Raw genomic sequence first — 21321 nt, 5'->3', positions numbered from 1 at the left:
ACTGTAAAACCACAAGGTCTGGAATTTGAGTCCACTAGTTGCACAAGGTGGAAAAGATGAGGCTTTCTGCTTTTGCAAAAAATTGTAACCTTGGGAACCCTATATTGGATTTCTATGAGTCAGGACTGATTCAACATCACTTAACAGCAACATTGTGATTCCATTTAAAGTAAGTTCCAGAATGGGAAAATTAATCTATGGTGACAGCTGTTGTAACAGTGGTTAACTTTTACATGAGAAGGGATGCACTGGAAGAGACAAGACTGAGACATATGAGTCTTGGAAAATACTCTACATCTTGATAATGACATAATTTAAAACTTCATATTCAAGAATTTTCTATACATTGTCAACAGCCCATTAAAAATTAATTACAACCCCAACCACGTAGGTATGTAAAATTTGAGTTAAATAGTTTGTATGTTTTTATGGCATGGAGAGGTTATAGTTTGTATATAAAAAGTAAAGGTAAATAAAAATGAATAAATAATAATAAAATAAAAAATAATAAATTAAAATAAATAAATAAATAAAAATGTATTGAATGAAGGGAGGAATTAATTAATTAACTGAATCCTCAAAGAGGACCAGAAAGAAGAAGATATTAAGTATAAGAGAGACGTGCATTTTTTAAACAGTACTTGATTCTTCAGCTTTTTATACTTTAATGATATCCCAAATATTACTTATATTCTTCCTTTGCTTAAATAGTGGTTGCCTTTGCTATTTAATTATGATTGTGAGGTTAAGAAAAAACAAGTCATTATCAGTAAAGCAAATGAAGATTACCTTGTGAGACCAGCATTTAATTCACTATGAGGATCTATTAAATCTTTTGGGACCAGAAGAATATAGCTAATTCCCTTCTGTTTTTCATACCTTTGAGCTCTATGAGATACAAGTAAAAACTAATTAGTTTTTCTAGACTCTTGACAAAGGAGCTCTGATAGAGTAGTGCTTACGAATTGAGCTGCTAACTTCAAGGTCGGCAGTTCGAAACTACCAGCTGTTCTGCAGGAGAAAGATGAGGCTTTCTGCTCCCGTAAAGATTTACAGCCTCGAAAACCCTGTGCAGGGTCACTATGAGTCGGAACCAACTCCACAGTACTTAACAACAACAACAAACTCTTGACAGGACAAGAGAGGAGAGAATAGACACCCATGTTTACAAACAGGGACAGAAGTCACCCAGTGCATGACATTACCCAAACCACCCAAAAGCCAGAGTGGAATAATCCTAATTGCCAGGCGGCCCGGTCACAGGATGCGCCTCCCCATCCTTCTCCGGGTGGGGTTCATGGCTAAGCCACTCACCTGCCAGCCTTCACAGGTCGTGCGAGGCCAAGGAGTCCTCAGGGGATCTATGGCACAAGCATCGGAGGCTCTGTGGAAACCTGACCTGGGTAAATCTTCCAGCCCAGAGCCAGGGACTGGGTCTCAGGGGACGCGGTTCTCAGTATGTCCAGCAGGTGTCGCTGCCCAACAGCCCCCTTGTCCCTCCAAGCGAATGATGGGGGCGTGTCGGCCCTAGTGGGGACTCCCCGAGCGCGCGCCTCACCTGGATGTGTGGACCTTGTTGCCAGCGCCGCATGGGGGCGCTGTGCCGTTGCTGGGCTGCCGCAGCCCGCCGGACGGCTCCGGTTGTTGTGCAGCTTGCAGTTGGCTGAGTCCCCATCCTGCAATCCTCGGCCGTCCCCTGCGCGGGCGGCGAGGGGGCGGGGTCGGACAGCGCGCTGGGAAAGGCGGGCGAGCTGGTGCCCAGGTGTATTCTTCCACAAGGGCCAGCGTCCGAGGAAGCCAACGAGAAGATGCCGCTGTCGCCACCGTCTCAGGGGGACTCCAGGGAGATCAGCCCGCCCAGGGCCCCCAAAAAGCACAGCACCTTCCACATCTGGCGATCCAAGAAGAAGCAGCAACCTCCGCCTTCCGACTGTGGAGTGTTCATTCCGCACCCACTCCCCGCTCCCCTAGATGAGGCCAGGTAAACTCCTCACTCGGAGAGCTCCATTCCCACCTCTTCATTTCCTCTTGACTCTGAGTCGTCGCTGTCAGTCCCACTAAAACCTACTCGGTGAACGCCTTGGGGTCCGTTTCCTGGGTGCAGAAGTGTAACGGGGCCGCGAGGCACTCAGTTCGGGGCTTTCTTGAGGCCCTGGCTCTAGTCCGAGCTTCTGGGAGAGAAACTTGTGCCCATCCATGTGACCTTTGTTTTGACTCATGGAAGTATCGGCACTATTGATCTATTAGCTAAAGACATCTGGAGGGTCGTGAAGGGTTATTACCATAATGAATGCTATGGGAATTCTACCTTTGGCTTCTGTCTTACTTTTGGTGATCCTGTTTTTATTGTGAAGATCTCCAAACACTCACAGATGTAATAATTACATTGTCCTATCATGATCAGAATGGAAGAACAAGTATTAGGAACGGTTACCCTCATTTTATGGATGGAGAAACTGAGAAACGGTAAATGGCTTATCTATGTAAGGTTTGATCAGTTGTAGAATTAGGCAGTACCTTGTTATTCAAAGTTTAGTTACCTTTGTGATTTTTTTCATGATTTTGTGGTGGTTTTATTCTATATGCATGTCCATTTTTACTATCTGAATTGAAGTATTTATTGAACAATAATCGATATGAAATAACAGCAAACTGATGTGGTTGGGTAATGGTGTGAAATATTTTTAATAAAAGACAGTGTCCAGTAAATCCTTCTGTATGTGTTTTTAAAACACATCATTATGGCAATGAAGGCCAGAGTAAAATTGTGCTCGTGCAAGATTTGTGTTTCCAACACATTTTCCCTTTTATTTCTAAAACATCTTAATACTGCAATCTATTTTCATTCATTTAATTAAAAAATTATTGAACAACAGGCACGTAATTAAGTGCTAAGTGTTGGAATACTTAAAAAGCAATGAAAGTGATCTCTTCCCTCAAAGTTTCTTGATCTCTTGTAGAAACCAAAAAGTAAACAGTGGGGCAAATGCTCTGACAGATATGAGCAGAGATGAGAGGACCTATGGAGGCTTCCTAAGGAGGAGGATGACTGAAGTGGCTTAGTCAGACAGAAAAGGGGAGGAAGAAGAGTTCCGGGCAAGGATTGTAGCCTGAAGGTCACCAGCACTAGGAAAAGCATGTGTGGTACTTCCTGAGATGCACAACTGGTTCAGGGCAGTCAGAGATGCCTGAAGGGGTGAGGGGAGGTATAGTAAGAGAGAAGGCATTTTCCTTCTTTTATCTTACCATCCATAATAGTAAAGACCTCTTTAAAGTGTTCAAGAACAAAGATACCAGTTTGAGGACTAAAGTGCACCTGACCCAAGCCATGGTATTTATTATCAGTTGACTTAAATGCATATGAACATTGGACAGTGAATAAGGAAGACAATAGCCAGAATCCATGCATTTGCGTTATGGTGCTGGAGAAGAGTAGCAAGAATTGCCAGGAAAGCAAACAAATCTGTGTTGGAAGTAGTTCAGCTAGAATGCTCCTTAGAAGCCAGGATGGCAAGATTGGCCTCTTATGCTTCCGACCTGTTATCAGGAGGGACTAGTTCCTGGAGAAGGACATCGTGCTTGGAAAATTAATGGGTTGGCAAAGAAAGAAGACCCCAAGGAGATGGATTGACACAGTGGTAGTAGCATTGGCCTCAAAGGTAACAATTGTGAGGATAGCCCAGGACCAGGCAGTGGTTTCATTCTGTTGGACACAGGGCTATGAGTTGGAACTGACTCGGCACCTAGCAACAAAGTGGTAATTGACAGCGACAGAAAATATTTTATTTATTCAAAGGCTTACTATGTATAATTGTGGATTGAAGTTTCTAACAATCTATGTTAATATGTTAAATTTCTAAAAAGTGTTACTAAATAACACTCAATATGCTTCCATAAATAAGTTAAACGTTTCCATAGCAGTTTTTCTTATCTGGCCTAGTTCCATCATTTTCTGACTGTCAAAGTGCACAAATACACTAGTATAATTTATGCAAGTGAAAACACACTTTAGACTGAAATTTCAATATGAACTTTTGCTTCTGTGCTTGATGCACGTGTATGTTAGTTCAGTCTTGAAGCACTCTTTCTTTCAGAGTTATGATGAATTTTGTACACCATGTTTTGAAAATGAGATGTACTATGATAATTTCTTAGATCATCTTTATAATATTTACTTCTGTAAGAGTAAATATTCTGTAGTCTAAAGAGAGAACTAAAGCACAGGTAGGATTCTATTTCATCTTTGGCGACTGTGGCTTTTTTGAGCCCTCTGACCACATTCACTCATTTCTGTCCAGAACTTGGAGGTGGTGGAACTCGACTGGATATGCAGTACTCACTGTGGACCACTGAATAAGAAGGGACAATCAAGTAGCCATACTTAATTTCCTGGGTTCATACGGTTAATATTATGGGTTTTCAAACAGACAACAATGAATTTATGCCCTGATTTTGTGACTTTGGACATGCTATTGTTTCCTTATTTATGAAATGGAGACGATATTAATGCTTACATTATAGGGCTGTTGTGACTATGAAATGAAAGTTTATATTATTCAATATAAAACCCTTCCCAAGTTTTCGGGCACAAAGTAGAAACTCAGTAAGTATAAAATAATGATCATCATCATTGTTACAAAAGCAAGAGAGGTATAACAGAAGAAATGGAATAACTGTTGGGGGAAAGTGTTTCTCTTCCTGGATTAGTTTACTATTCCAATGATTGGTCAGAGTTTATTTGATGTACAATGTCTGAGTTATGCAAATACTTGTAACTTTTCATGTTGTTGTTAGGTACTGTCGAGTCAGTTCCAACTCATAGCGACCCTATGCACAACAAAACGAAACACTGCCTCGCCCTGTATCATCCTCACAATTATTCTTATATTTGAGCCCTTTGTTACTGCCACTGTGTCAAGCTATCTCCTTGAGGGTCTTCTTTTTTTTTGGGGACTCTCTACTTTATCAAGCATGATGGTCTTCTCCAGGGACTAGTCAGTTGTAACAACATATCCAAAATACTACAGACGAAGTCTTGCCCTCCTGACTGCTAAGGAACATTCTGGCTTTATTTCTTCCAACACAGATTTGTCGATTCTTTTGGCAGTCCATAGTACTTTCAATATTCTTTAGCAACATCATAACTCAAATGGACCCACTCTTCTACAGTCTTCTTGATTCATTTCAACTCTCACTGCATATGATGAGGGAGCACCTCCAGACTGCATCTTGATGACTAACCAACTGAGCATCCACCACTGCATCAGTTTGCTAGAACATTTCATTTATATACTGTCCATTCCTGGAGCCTTGTTTTTGCCAATGCCTTCAGTGCAGCTTGGACTTCTTCCTTCAATATAATTATCATTGGTTCTTAATCATATGCTAGCTTTTGAAATGGTTGAACATCCACCAATTTTTTTTTTTTTTAAAGTTTTTATTGTGAACTGAGAGATAGTTTACATGGGAGAACATCAGCTTTACACCATCGTTTCATTGCAATGATTACAATCTCCTCCGTGCATCATCATTCAACAGTATTTGCTTCCATTCCTTCTGCTTTTTTTTTTGGGGGGGGGGGTTTGGGGGAAGTGGGGATGTACACAAAAGCACTCAGGGATATATAATAATTTAAACAACCAAGGGCACATTCTGTAAGCCTGCCTCCTGGTCACCAGGACACAGTACTTCTCTTTCCATGAGTCCAGAGTCCTCAGCTGCTCCCTGTCTCCATGTCCTCATCTCTGCCTCCATCTCTGGTATTGCTCCTTCTCTGGATGTTATTGTTATTGTTATGTGCTGCGGAGTCGGTTCCGACTCATAGCGACCCTGCACAGGGTTTCCGAGGCTGTTAATCTTTACGGGAGCAGAAAGCCTTATCTTTCTCCCACGGAGCAGCTGGTAGTTTCAAACTGCTGACCTTGCGGTTCGCAGCCCAATTCGTAACCACTATGCTATAAGAGTCCTGTATTCTACCTGTGCTCTTCTCTCTTGATGGTCCTAGGGTCCTCTGCTTCCGGACTGTAAGATTAACTACTACCCTGTTTTTGTTACAAAACCTCTACCTTTGTAGTTGTGATGGTCGCAATTAGTCAGGATAACAATGACTCACTATTGAATCACAAGAATCCTATCCCCATCTCATTTCACCAGACTCATCTAGACAAGGTGAAATAATAATCAGTGGGGACTCTACCCTCTCCCGCACACTCTTAAACTAAACTCCCTTTTGAAAACTTGTAAGTCAGTCACTTCATGCCTCCATCGCCCCCTCATTTTAGGCAGCTAATGTCTAAGTTGTCTGTCCCTAGCTACCCTATATACAGAGAGTATAGGATTGATACTTGATGTGAACACTCCTTCCCTCTCAGTTGGTACCTTAAGCTACTACATCTATAAATATAGGTCAAGTTTGTCAAATTGTAATAATTTACACTCATTTCCTTCATCAAAAATTGTTTGTTTTATCTTTTTCTAGTTGAGTTCTGATTACGAAGCCATCGAGGCTAGAAATGGGTACTATCCGCGAGTTTGGACATTCTTGTGCATCTCCCCTCACTTCATATCAGTTGGATGCTTCACTTTCAGCTCTAGTCCTTCTGAGGCTATGTCCTTGTCCATGGGCTCAGGAGTCCCCAGGTCTCACCACACTTCGGACCAACCAGCCCTTCCTCTTCTCTCATCTCCAGGTCAACGGAGTCTATGGAACATGACCAATTCTTTTTGGTACCATTACTTTGTGCATTCCTTTCATCTTCTTTTGATGCTTTCTATATGTTTCAATATTTTGTCCAAAGAATCCTTCAATAACTCAAGTCAAAGCTTGAATTTTTCTTCGTGTTTTCAGCTTGTGAAATACTGAGGGCTTTCTTACCTTTAGGTTTTCTAACTCCAGGTCTTTGCACATTTCATTATAATACTTGACTTTGATTTCTCCAGCTGCCTTTTGAAATTTTCTGTTCACCTTTCTTCGTCATTTCTTTAGTTTCTCTATTCTCAAGAGCAAGTTCCAGAGTCTCTTCTAACAACCATTTTGTTTTTTTTTTTTCTTTCTTTTCCTGTTTTTTTATGACCACCTACCTTGTTCATGGATGATGTTTTTAATGCCATTCTTCTGGTTCTCAGTCATAAGTGTCTTATGCATCAAATCTCTTCTTAGAATGATCTCTAAATTCAGGTGAGATGGGCTATGCTCAAGGTCATATTTTGGTTCTCATGGACTTGTTGTAATTTTCTTCAGTTTCAGACTGAAGTTACATATGAGCAATTGATGGTGGGTTCTACAGCCTGCCCTGGTCTTGTTTTGGCTGATGATATTGAGCTTTTTCACTGGCCTTTCTGACAGATGAGTCAATTTGATTCCTGTGTATTCTATCTGGTGAGGTCCACATGTATAATTGCCTTTATGTTGTTGAAAAGAAGTATTTAAAATATCCAATCACCAGTAATTATCAGTGCACCTTGATTGCATGTTTCATCAATTTCACACTGATCCATTTTAGACTTTTTGTGTAGATGTCCTAAAATCAGTGCCCGTCACTTTTTTTTTTCTTTTATGGAAATAATTGGATGTGGCGTCCTTTTCCCCTAAAATTCATCCTGAAAGTTTCTGTCTGCTTGATTTAGTAAGTACATTGCTGCTGTTGTTGTTAAGTGCCGTTGAGTTGGTTCCCACCCAGAGAGACCCTGTAGAGGGCTTCAAAGGAGCGGCTGGTGGGTTTGAACTGCCAACCTTGTGGTTAAAAACTGATATTGCAGTCAAGTGCATTATCCTGCAGTGCCACACCTATCTTTTCAGAGAAACTGAGCAGTTACTTTTCTGGGTCAGTCCTGTGTCTTGCTATCAGACAGTTCAGTGGTGTGTGTACAGAATGCATGGCAACCTATCAGCAGACTTTCCTTGTTGGTTTACTGCTGCCCAACTCATAATGATCCTGTATAAGGTTTCTGAGGTCTGAAATCTTTGAAGGAGAAGAAAACCTTATCTTTCTCCTGTGGAGCTGCTAGTGAGCTCAAACTACTGACCTTGTGGTTCACATTCCAGTGCTTATCCTATGGAGCCTCAGCGCATTCCTTGTTTTTAAGTGCCTTAGAGTTGACCCTGTATAGAGTTTATGAAGAGCAACTGGTGGGTTTGAACTGCCAACCTTGTGGTTAGCAGTCCAGTGCTTATCCTACAGCACCCCTCTAAGAATCCGCACTTTCCTTAATAGTCACTTAGTGGCGCTATCATTTACAAGGGTTTTTCTGGACTAGCCTTACATTTTGTAAACAGTTTATTCAGAGAATGAATTCTCAGCTTCACATGCCTGACCTTCTACTTACTGAGACATCACTTACTGAGCTGTGTCATCCCGGGCATGTTTCTAACCTCTTTAAGCTTCAGTTTCTTCATCCTCAAAATGGGAATAATAAATGGATTCGTATAAAGATTAATAGGTTGAATGCATGTGAAGTGCTGGCACTTCCTGAGTGTTCAATAAACTTGAGCTGTTTCTCTTGCTCTTATTAATTAATATCCTGCTAGCAGGTAGTCATTTTATGAGTTTACTTTCTGCAATATGATAGAAATGGTGCTTCCTTGTTATTTTCCTATTCGAGGCACCCAAGTGTTATTTTGATTAGAAATAAGCTATTAGCTGAAAGTCAATGCTGTGAATTAAAAATGGTCAACTTCACTTGAATTGAACTCCAAGCACAGAGGCAAACCTCATGTTGTTGGCTGTGTGGGAAAGTGGTGGATGGGCCTTGTAATCCTTTGAACATCAGCAGACCTAGTTTCAGTGGAGGTCGAGAGCACAGTGCCAGAGGGCAGAGCATCTTCAATGGGGGGGGGCGGAGCAACCTTCAATGGGTGGGTGGAGTCAGGGTACCTGCTCAAGCTTCAGGACTGTAATCTTCTCTTACCTTTTCTGTTCTTTAATGGACCTTTCCTGCCTATAAAACAAAAGCAACATCCTCTCTAGTTCATTAGAATATTGTGAGGATGGAAAAAAACAAACAACCCAAGCACTGTACCTTCAAGTCGATGGAGATTCATGGTGACCCCATGTGTTCTCCAGTAGAACTGCTCCATACTTAACTTAGTCTCAGCAGAGGCATCCTGGTGTGTGGTTGTAGGTTAATGCGCTGGACTGAAAGGTTGGTTTGAATTGGAAGGTTGGCAGTAAACCTCACCAGCCTCTCCTCAGAAACCCTATCCAGGGTCATCGCTGTGATTTCAGAACTGACTCAATGACACTTAACAACAACAGCAAACAATGTTTATAGAAACAGAGCTCCAGGCCTTTCCTTTGTGGTGCTGTGGAATGATTTTGAACCATCAACCTTTAGGTTAGTAAATTGTCCCTGACAATAAAAAATCAACCCCAAAACCAAAACCCTCTGTTATTGATTCAGTTTGGACAGACTGACCCTATTAATGGTTTCCAAAACTGTACCTCTTTATGGAAGTAGTAGCCTCCTCTTCTTTTACTTGTAGAAGCAGCTGGTGGGTTTGAACTGCCGACCTTACAGTAAGCAGCCCATTGCCTAATCCACAGCACCACCACCAAGTGCAAACTGTTGGCACCACCCAGAAACCACAATGTGAGGATAAACTAGAGGATTTCATTTCTTCCTTCATCCAAGATTCACCTAAAATGACATATGACAGTATTCTGGAACCATGAAGTGTTAGTCTTCATAACATAGACTTTATTTTGGTTCTTAGTCTTTTGTTTCTAGTTTAGTAGTTGGAATTCTTGTTGTTCTTGTTAAGTGCCGTCAAGTCGATTCTGACCCATAGCAACACTGTATAGGGTTTCCAAGGAGACGCTGAGTTGGAACTCTAAGAAAGATGAATTATTTTCTAACATAAAGGACATAGCCAGACAAATCTATTTTTATACTACCTAATATTACATCAAAATGGACTGATAAATGGTTATGTCCCTTATTTAGCTTATGACAAAGTAAGAGTTTAAAATTTTCAGTTTCTTTTGTTTTACCATTGATAAACGAGGCATTTGTATTTTGACTATCACTTATTAGCTGTGAGTGCCTGGAGAAGTTACGATACTGTTAGAATTTCACTTTCATGATCTGTGACCTACCACTCAGCATTGTTTTTGAGAATTACAAATATATATTTTGTGGCGCTGTGGGTTAATGCGCCAGACTGCAAAGTTGTTTGAACTGCAAGATTGGCAGTTCAAGCTCACCAGTGTCTCCTTGGAAACCCTACAGGGTTGCTATGGGTCGGAACCGACTCGACAGCACTTAACAAAAACAATATTTTAAATAAATAGCAGTGCCTAGCAGATAACAGATGCTAATTAATAGTAGCTCTGAGAGCATACTGCAGAAAACATGAACTTTTGGTGTGAGCCAGACTCAGCTACAAGTCAGCCTCTGCCATTTGAACAAGCTTTTAACCTTTTTAAGCCTCTGTGTTCGCAACCTGTAAAGTGGAAACAATAGCACTTACCTTGCAGGGCTGTATGAAGATTAGCTAGTATGTATATACATAAAGCATCTACCACAGGGACTGGGCCAAAGCAGCTGCTCCGTGGATGAGAGGTGGTGATAGCTGCAGTGACCGTGGTAGTGACTGTTACTGTAATTGCCCTTGTCTTTGTACTAATGATTGTTGTTGACATTAAGTGCCGTCTAGTTGGTTCGGACCCCTAGCTACCCTGTATAGGGTTTCTGAGGAGCAGTTGGTGAGCTTGAACCACTGACCTTGCAGTTCAAGCTGACCTTGGAGTCTGATGCATTAACCTGCAGCATCACATGAGGACTCCAGTAATGGTAGTAGCATTAATGAATACATTTTTGCTTTATGAATGGCATCAGGTAATTTGAGAAGCCTAAAAAATGAGTCCTGGTATGGCACTGCGGGTTAATGCGCCAGACTTCAAAGCTGTTTCAACTGCAAGGTTGGCGGTTCAAGCTTACCAGCTGCTCCTCAGAAACCCTATACAGGGTTGCTATGGGTCAGAGCCGACTCGATGGCACTTCACAACAACAACACCAGATGTCACCAGGTCTGTCAACCCTGTAAATTCCCTTAAGTCTCTGGATTCTGGATATTAATGTTAGTCTCTAAAAGGCCAACATTTTATGTATTTAGTGACATAGAAAGGTAAATGCATCTCAGTTAGGAAGCAAAGACAAACTTGCTACTTGAAGTTGGAGTTTCTTGGGATATGATTTTGGAGTCTACATTTAGTATAGGATAATTTTTACAATGTCTTTGCCATTTATCTTTGTCATGTGGTCATTCTAACACCCTCCATTTCTACACTTTCAGTTACAAACCTCTTAAGGCCACGTACAAGTTGAGATATATGCTGCAGACATTTTGTCGAGACTGTTAGAAGACTGGATTTGAGTTCTTCAGCTTTTGATTTATAAATCTGATTTTTAAGGATGAGACAGTGACTTGTTGCTTTACTGTGTGTCCATGATTAAATCAATGTAGTGAAAATGCTAATGATTGAATTTGTTTTCTGACTCCTAGTTTTCATTCAAGGAGTTCTGGTGTTGTGTTGTGGGTTAATGCGCCACAATGCAAAGCTGTTTGAACTGCAAGGTCGGCGGTTCAAGCTCACCAGCTGCTCCTTGGAAACCCTAACAGGGTCACTATGGGTTGGAATGGACTCAACGGCACTTGGCAACAACAACAGTTTTCATTCAAAATCCCAGCTTACTGTGAACATTAAAAATACATAAATATCCAATTTAAGGTTAGTTAAGGAATGACTTGGAGTCCTGGTGTGGCTCTGTAGGTTAATGGACTGCAAAGTCATTTGACCCCTAAGGTCAGGGTTCAAGCTCACCAGGCACTCCTCAGAAACCCTATACAGTCTGAACTGACACGACAGCACTTAACAACAACAAAGGACTGACTTGTGTTTCAGGAATAGTCATACCACACCACACACAAAAAGTGATACTTTAAAAATCTCTGTCTGGTAGAAATGATAAGATCATTTAAAGCTTAAATTGTGGGTTTATTTTTTTTTTGCCTACCTTGAAAAATGATATCAGATAATTGTTTACTCTACATTTCACTATGTACTTAACATATAAAAAATTCAGATTATGCTCTGTAATAACATTTTTCTAGTATTAATGATGGATTGTTCGGTGGCATAAATTCCCGTTTGTATCAATTTACTAAAACAAAGATGAGTCAGATTTTATGGAGAAGTTTCTTATATTGAACAGACATTTACTGAAGTGGGCGTATAGATGAAAAAGAGTGAAATAGCATATGATGCATTAAGTGTGGAAATAAAGATTTAATCAAATGCACTGAGCTCAGAAGCAGCAGAAAATTCTTGTTTTATGAAATCTTATTCATATTGAATAATTATGAGAAATTTTATTCTTTGAATGTGAGGATCAGTCATCAAAAGTTCAACATCTTCTTGAGGACCATCTTAAACTCTCCAATGTCCAATTAAAAGAAAAACCACAGATGCTTTTTTATTTTCACAGTGGCATTTAAAACTAGTAAAGAGAAGCATATATTCAAGATTGTGAGTAAATAATTTCCCCCAGTTCCTTAAAATAGCTAGAATCTGAGATTATATTATTTCAGCACTTTCATGGTTTGGCACCTAGGAATAAAGATTGGTATTGTTTGGAATGTGACTGATTTTAAAACCCTGGTTACAATGATATTTGAGAGTGGTGCTGACCATCTTTATAATTTGAAAATGAATGTTTTTTGTCATTCTTTACGTAGATTTATAAACCCAAATAGGGTTGATATTTAGGGTACATGACTAACATGGTGTGTTCTGGGCCTTGGCCAAAATGATTCTGTTCAGGAGACCAGAACAGTGGATCCTCCTCTGTTGTTAAAGCAAGGTGTTCTTCCTTAATAACTGTCTGTCACTCTTGTCATTGCAAATTGCCTGGCCCAATCTTACAGATGTCTTTGCACATATTTATCTTAGAAGAACGACTCCTGGGTTTTTAGTACTGAAATGTGAATTCAGTATCTTGTCCCAAGGAGTTTTTTAAGGTAAAGTGTGTAGGAATGTCTGGCACTTGTGGGAATTTGGCAAGCATGGCCAGTCAATTGTTTATGGATCTTATTAGCTCATTTATAGTTCTCTTAAAACAGAGTAGCGTTGGGTTGGCCCAGATGCCTCATCAAAATACCTCTGTGGGTTCTGATTTATGGCAAAGATGTCTTCATGCCAGAGTGAGCACTGCTTGGTACTGTTTTTACAGCAAGCTGTGTATCTGCTCGATTGGTCTGTTCAGTGGGCGTAATGTAATGAGGATTCGAATTTATGACACAGAAGTCTTCACACCAGAGAGAGCGCTTGCTTGGTGCTGTTTCTACTGCAAACTGCCTCTACTGGATTGGTCTGTTAGTGGGAGTAAAGCAGTGACAAAGACCCCCTCATTGCAGGGAAGCATTGTGATAAAGCACCAGGAGTTAACACACCAGACCGCAAAGCTGTTTGAACTACAAGGTCAGTGGTTCAAGCTAACCAGTCGTTCCTTGGAAATCCTATACAGGGTCACTATGGGTCAGAACTGGCTTGACGGCACTTAACAACAACATGGGTTATACCTGTAGTTAATACAGAAAAAAATGAAACACAGAATTAACAAGAGCCTTTTGTTTTTCACCTCCCCATAAATGGATATTAAATGGGGAAAAGTATATTGCTGTTAGGCTTGGCACAATAGTCTGTGGTGAAGACATTTGGCTGCTGACTGTTTATTATTGTTGTGTGACTTTCAAGCCAGTGACCCGAACTGAGTCTCATTCATTAGAAGTTAGGCTCATAGTATTCCGAAGATACAACCTCTACAGCTCAAATAAGAGAGTTGGCAGACAGTTACATAAAGACATCATACATGATAGACTTCTTAATTAAAAACGTTTAGTTAACAAGTAGTAGCATACATTTCTGATAGTTCCTTGGGTTCGCTAGGTGGATAGTTCTTTGTCTTATAATGGAGTCACTGGGCAAAATAGTATGGATAAGATAGTAAAGGAAGAATTTGGTTTATAATAAGAACTTCCAATCATGTCTGTGAAAACAGTCTTTCCTGTTGCAATTTGATGGAAAGATACAGTTTCACACATATCGTGTGGCTCAAACATTGTTCTGAGGGCTTTGCAGATGTTAACTCACTACAGTTAATTCATAACTTTCCTAAGAGATGGTATTGTTATGAGTTGTTCTTGAGTTCCTGAGAAAGTAGGTATGTACTCTAATGATCTATTTGAGGAAAATGAGGCTTAGAGGGGGAAGTCATTTGACCCAAGCCACCGAGGTCTTAAGATGTGGGGCTTGGATTGCCCCTGCCTCCAGTTGGTCTTTCACCCTTTTGATTAATCACTGTGATCACTGCTGCCTTCTTTATATTCCCAGAATGAAAATATTTAGTCTCTATATCTCATAAGCAGAAATTACAGTATATATAGGAAATCAAATGAATTTTTGGTCTTAGACAACTTCTTTGTTAAGTAGTGAAGAAAAAATAACATAAATTTATAGAAATATAAGTACATTGAAATTTTGTGAAATTATTTTAAAGAAGAAATTCAAAAGTGTATGTTAAAAATGAAAGTACTGAGACTAGATCGTGAGTTGAGGGCTTCTGCCCAAATTTTATCAGGAAGGAGAATAATGTGGGAGGGGGGCTAGTTTGCAACCCCAACACCCCTGCCTCAAGTGGTAAGAAAGCAGGGTCAGAAGTGAGTAGCTAAAACACAAACAAAACAACAGTTCTTGCTGAGTCAAACTTCCACTCATGGCAACCCCACGTACTGTGTTCCAGAAGTTTTCACAGGCTAATTTTTTGGCTTTAAATTGCCAGGCCTTTCTTCCAAGGCACCTTTGAATAGACTCGAACTGCCAACCTATGAGTTAGTAGGCAATAGTGTTAATTGTTTGCACCACCCAGGAACTTCAAGTATCTAGACAGGTGGCCCTTTATATCAGTAGTTGCTGCTTGAGTTAGGTGGGGGTAACAGAATCTCTCAAGTGGTTGGCAGTTGAGACTACAAGCTACTCAAGGCTGCTTTAACTTTAGAGCACAACTTTAGAAGCCTTTGGTTTTACTTTTTGATTTGTTCTTGAGGATTCCCTGGTAACCAATATAAGTCCTACTTATACTTACCTTCACTTCACAAATGATAAATCACTACTGATGTTTCATTTCATTTGAGGCTCACAGTGGCTCTGTGACGTAAGCCCATACCTCATTTTATAGATGAGGAAATTGAAGTTCAAAGGAGATAATGCTAGATGAAGTAAGCAGAACCGAAACTCATGTCCTGTGATTTCTTTGGGGTACCTTGGATTGCAGTCTTCTCTCCTTGCCTATACCTGTCTTTGACATGACATCTACTGACTGACTCATCTAGCTTCCTGATGACTTATTCCCCCTGGAAACCTTCCCCCTAGTTTCATAAACCAACAACCATGAGTATGTCTGATCCCTAGATCAAGTTATTCAGCCAGTATGCACTACACACTCTAGTCTGATTACTGGTATATTGAATGCCGTCAGAGTTTCTGTTATAATTACTATCTTACCCACTTCCTCAAAAACAAATACAAAACTTTCAAGTTTAAAAAAAAAAGTAAATTTAGATAATAGTCTATCCACATTGTACATATGCCATAGCTGCCTTTGTAAGGCTTGACTTAGTGCTGGTGTGGTGACATGTAGAATATTTGATTTATTATTACTCATTTCAATACTTTTATAATGCTGATGGATTCATAAATATCCTATGACAACGTAGATTGATTGCTTTTGCATCTGTTATTAGAAAAAAAGGAGTCCTGGTGTTGCACTGTGGGTTAATGTGCTGGACTGCAAAGTCAGTTTGAACCACAGGTCAGTGGTTCAAGTTTACTAGCTGCTCTTAGGAAACCCTAAACAGGGTCGCTATGGCTCAGAACTGACTTAAAGACACTTACCACAACCTAACATTAGAACAAAGGTATGACAATTGAAGCAAACTATTGATACTGAAGTTGGAGTACAGTATTCCTTGTATCATGTGTGCCATGTACAAACCTAAGAACTAATCCTTTTCAAGTATGTGAAGTGAAGGCTTACCCAGCCCTTCTTGGCTGTCCTACTTTGAAAGCGTTGGCTTGCTTCCCTACTGTTGAGCTCCCATAAACTAAGTAGTTGTCATTATCTGCAAAACAAGAAAATACAGCTATGCCTGGGTGACATTATCAAACCCTTTTAATATTGGCCACCCAAAAATGATTTTGTTTGGGGTGAAGTCAGATACTGAATTCAAGATCTCTTCAGTAGAGTCTACTTTGGATTGAAACAAGAGCATTTGTATTCCTGTGTGTGTGACTAAACATGTTTAAACAAGCTAGTCTAAAACTAGATTTTGGATTTTCTTCAAGATAAAAGCAAAGTACAATTGAGTATCTGGCATCTGCCCCAAATTTTGACTTCTACCAATTTACATTTTATGATTGTCCTAATCTCACCCTGTAGGAAGTTTTAAGTACTTTGATGTAGAAGACTTAGTACCTAGTTTGTTATTTCAATTTTATTAAAAGCTCTCTCTTTTTTTTTTCTGTCTTGAAATTACTCTGCTAAATAAAATAAACCAGTCACAAAAGTTCACATATCATGATTCCATTCATGTGAAATGCTCAGGATAGGAAAATCTACAGACAGAAAGTAGATTAGGTTGATATGGCTGGAGGAGATGAACTGATTAAAGAGTGATATAAAAAATGTAGAACAAGATTCAGAATCATACAAAATACTAGACTTACTGGTATGATGGAGACTGGTAGGACCTTTGAGACCCCTGGGGACCAGCTTTAGGCCAAGCAATAGAAAGGCCTATAAAGAGAGTTAGTAACAGTGGGAAGAAATATATCTCTCAGTTCAGTCAGCCACATTAGACCCAAAGGGTAGCATTCTCCACCCAATAAAGCTCAGAAGGCAGGAATGAGAAAGGTAGAGAAAGAGCCCAGAAATCAGAATGAAGCATGGGCCACTTATGAATGGAAATCTTGTAACCAAGGTCTTGAGGAATGTTGCGGCCTATGCCCCTCTTTCCTTGGACAATTGTAAAGATGTGCAGGACATGCCCAGGGCTGAAGTTCAACAACAACATCCTGGTACATGCCATTATGATACCACCCATAAAAATTCCATACTCTATGGTACTTGCCATTAAGGAAGACCACCCATAAAAATTTTGTATTTTTACTTCCTGGTGAGACATTTTATAGGTTGGACTGGTTTACCTAGTACCCTATGCATAACTATAAGGGACAAACCTTGTACTGGACTAAAGGGGAATGCTAGTCTGAATGTAGAATCTGGAAGAACCACACATGCTCAACATCCTAGATTAAGTTGTCAGCTCATATCAGAGGGCTTTGCAGTGAATCCATTTTGAAGAACTGTTCCACACACACCCAATTACCATGGCCCATTTCCTGGAAATTCCCACTTATCCCTGTGAATAAGCATGATGTCCTTTCCCTTCTCCTAGCCTTTGTTGTACTTTAGTGCCATCCAGTCAGTTCTGACTCATAATCGCTCCGTATAGGGGTTTTCAAGGAGTGACTGGTGAGTTTGAACCCCCAACCTTGTAGTTAGCGGTCCACTGCTGCAAATCCTCAGGACCATCTCAGGACTCCAGAACTTTTTGAACCCTAGCAAAGCCTCTGTTTGAAAAGACTGGGGTTGATTAAGCATTGAGTTAAACCCTCCCTGTCTCCACTTGCAAGACTCTTTCTCATAATAAACTTTGGCGTGTATGGAAACTCTGCCTCACCTAACTGTTCTTAATCAGTAGAAGGTAAGATCCCTCTCTTGAAGGGCGGAGATAGCAGGAAAGGGCAGGAGAGAAGGATGACTGAAAACAGGAAACCCAGGTAGCAAGTGAGGATAGTGCTGTTGATTGAAGGGGATCGCAACCAATATCATGAAACAAAATATGTGTAAACTGTAGAAAGGAAAACCTAAATTACTATGTAATGTTTCACCCAAACTACAATAAAGAGTTTTAAAAAAAAGCATGGCAGTAGAGAGTTTAGGGCTTCTATTTCAAGTTATGAAAACATTCTATGGTAATGGTTGAACAATTCTGTGACTATATTAAAAATAATTGAATTGTGCATTTTAATTGGATGAATTGTATGCAAATGATATCTAAAAAAAAAAAAAGCCCCCATAACAGTCCTGAGTCCTAGGATTAGGTGATTACCTAGAGAAAGGCCCCAGGCCTTCATGCATCAACTTCCTTTTCTTCCTTTTCCTCCACAAGGTCTAAGATGCCTTTCTATGTGTGTAAGCATACCATGACTACCATTCCACTAATTTACAAAGCCAGAAGAAGTTGCCAAAAGTTAAACAAAGAGGAGCCCAATTTATGTCTTAATCCAGTTATTCAGGAACTGATAAACAAAGAGCGAAAGTGACAGTCAGATGGGTTTGGGCATGCTTCCTGAGGAAAATGAGTTTGGAGGAGAATTATTTTCACTCAGATTCACTCTCCCTTACATCTAAAATAAATAAGGAACTTTTGTCAAGAATAAGATTGGGTAATTACTACCTATTATGAGACAGTTGCTTCCATATTCATTATACCCCATCTAATCTTTGCATTGTGGTGGTGGTTATGTTCCGTGGAGTCAGTTCTGACTCATAGAGACCCTGTATAGGGTTTCTGAGACTGTAAATCTTGACAGGAGCAGAAAGCCTCATCTTTCTCCTGAGGAACCACTGGTGGTTTTGAACTGCTGACCTTGAAGTTAGCAGCTGGACTTGTAACCACTACGCTACCACAGCTCCTTAATCGTTGCAATAGCTCTGCAAAGTAGGTGATTCTCGCCTCATGTTTAGAGTTGAGAAAACAGTATGACAGAGAAAGAGTAGTTTGCCTAAGCTGATGAACTAGTGAAATGACAGAGCAATATTTGAACCAGGTCTTGCTGACTCCAAAGCTCATCAGATTTTCACAACACCATGGGAAAACCATAGCTCAGTGAACAAGTAGTTAGTTTGTTAGAGGGCATAGGATAGGTAGCTAGAGAGAGAGTAGATGTTAGAGGGCATGGGATAGGTACCTAGAGAGAGAAAATTGAGGCATCCAGTAGAAATGTGGGCATCCATTTACTCTCAGAGATTCCATCCTTTTAAAAAACCAGGAAGGAAGTATTTCTCCTGTTTGATTATCTACATGCTACCTGGACTCCTGGTGTGGCACTGTAGCATAAGCACTGAATTACTAACTACCAGGTCAGCAGTTCAAACCCACCAGCTGCTCCTCGAAAACACTATACAGGGCCACTATAAGCAGAACCCAGTCGACAACACTTAGCAACAACAATAACTTGGACCATTGTAGAGAAGGGGACTACCCAGGAATGATAAATTCATGTGTACTGGGAAGTCCAGGGGCACCCTTATTTTCCTGGGAACCTCTGACTTGAGAACCCATGACTCAGCCCCTTAAGTGTTGACTAAACTTGTTGCACTTGATTTCCTACCTAACCTAAAAGCCACAAAGTCTTACTACCTGCTGGTGGGATGATTCAGAGTATGTAAAGGAATCTAAGGTAAAAATATCAAGGATTTTCCACTCCATGTAAAGAATAATCACAGTCCCAGAAGAGGAAGGAAGTTGTTGGTGACCAAAACTCCAAATTTATGGGCAATAATGTTGGATCAAAAGAAAGAGATCTAGAAGGGTTTGATGTTATAGGATTATGAAAATCCTTTAAATAATCTTTGTCTTATTGGAGCTCCTAAGTTTGTCTCTAGTACCCATTTCTCTCAAAATCTAATTTTATTTTGAATTATGTATTTGAGAGATTTAAAATATTACATTTGAAAATACTCAGTCATTTCTATGTGAATTGTTATATGCATAGAACTAATTTATAATAGGTAATAGAAACAAATGTATTTCTTTTTCCACCACACTAAACTGAAATTGCAAATGCTCTATTATTTAGATTTAATGTAGCTATTTTAAAGCTTAAATAACTATAGCCATTAATACTGTTCAATTTCCAGAATACAGCCTGAAATGTGCCACTTTATCTTAAACCACATTCTCAGCTAATTCTGTTTACTATAGATATTTTCTCATTTTAAAAGCAATTGTTCAGTGACCCATGTAACTGAGTAGAAGTGGTCTTGATTTTGTTGCTCCCTATGACCAGAGAGACTGGTGTTGGTATATATGCCTGTCACATGCAGGAAGGCAAGTAAGTGTGAGAGTGAAACTCTACTGCTGTAATCCACATATTAAAAGAACATTTATAGATACTTGCTGTGTGTGAGTCCCTGGTATATGGGCTGGAAAACCAGTTCAGGTTCTGTTATTGGGATACTGAGTCCCACTTTCCTGTCTTCCAGAGAAGTTGCAGCATTCACCATTAAAATCATATAAAGTTACCACACTCATCTTTAAAATAATGAAGTAGGGAAAATACCTCATAGAGAATATTGTTGTTGAGTCTAGACCCATCCATGATGACTCCATGTGTGCAGAAAGACTTGAACCTTTCAGAAACAGATCGCCAGACCTGCCTTTCAAAATGCTTCTGGGTGGGTTCAAGCCACTTTTGTCACCCAGAGACTTATAGAGGATAACCCACTGCTGTTGAGTTGATTCTGACTCAGTGATACCGTAGGACCGAATAGCACTGCCCCATATAGTTTCTGAGACTGTAACTCTTTAGAGAAGCAGACTATCTTATTTTTCTCCCATGGAGCAGCTAGTAGGTTTGCACTGCTGACCTTTTGGTTAGCAATCCAAAACTTAATCCATTGCTACATTGGGGCTTCTTCTCATACAGTATAAACCAAACAAATCAAACTCACTATTGTGGAGTCAACTCTGACTCATAGTGAGTCTATCAGTAGAATGAGACACTGTCTCACCTGGTAGATTTGAAACAATGATCTTTCAGTTAGCATTCCAATGCATAAGCCATGGTGCCACCTTCATAGAAGGTGTTTTTGTTGTTTAGTGTCCTTGAGTAGATTCCAACTCATAGTGGCCTTGTACAAGATTGCTGAGGAGCAGCTGGTAGGTTTGAACTGTCAATCTTTTGGTTCACAGTTCAATGCTTATCCAACAACACCATATCTGGAGTCTTCACAGAGGATAGGTAATTTATAAGCCTCAATAGCTCTCAACACTATTACTGCTAAAGGAATTCCAAAGAAAACTTGATAATACTTGTGTATATGAACCAGTTATATGTATATAAATTACTTGAATCTGTAGCCATATTTCTATTTATATCTATAAACAGACATATACAGTCTTTTAAAAGTTTGTGG

At 39.9% G+C, this 21321-nt stretch overlaps 1 protein-coding gene across 1 annotated transcript in view; it reads left to right on the top strand.

Moving 5' to 3' along the window:
* The first annotated feature begins 1808 nt into the window (after nucleotides 1-1808).
* The window catches only part of AIM1 (absent in melanoma 1), a 293695-nt gene continuing 274182 nt past the window's right edge, over nucleotides 1809-21321 (top strand). Inside the window, exon 1 of the mRNA XM_006839959.1 lies at nucleotides 1809-1981. Within this exon, the coding sequence (XP_006840022.1) occupies nucleotides 1809-1981 (173 nt within the window). The remainder of the gene's footprint in view (nucleotides 1982-21321) is intronic.

The sequence above is a fragment of the Chrysochloris asiatica genome, unplaced genomic scaffold (genome assembly GCF_000296735.1).
Source record: "Chrysochloris asiatica unplaced genomic scaffold, ChrAsi1.0 scaffold00027, whole genome shotgun sequence".
In the NCBI taxonomy this organism is placed as follows: domain Eukaryota; kingdom Metazoa; phylum Chordata; class Mammalia; order Afrosoricida; family Chrysochloridae; genus Chrysochloris; species Chrysochloris asiatica.
Note: the sequence above shows the minus strand (reverse complement) of the source record. Positions and strands in the feature narration are given on the sequence as shown.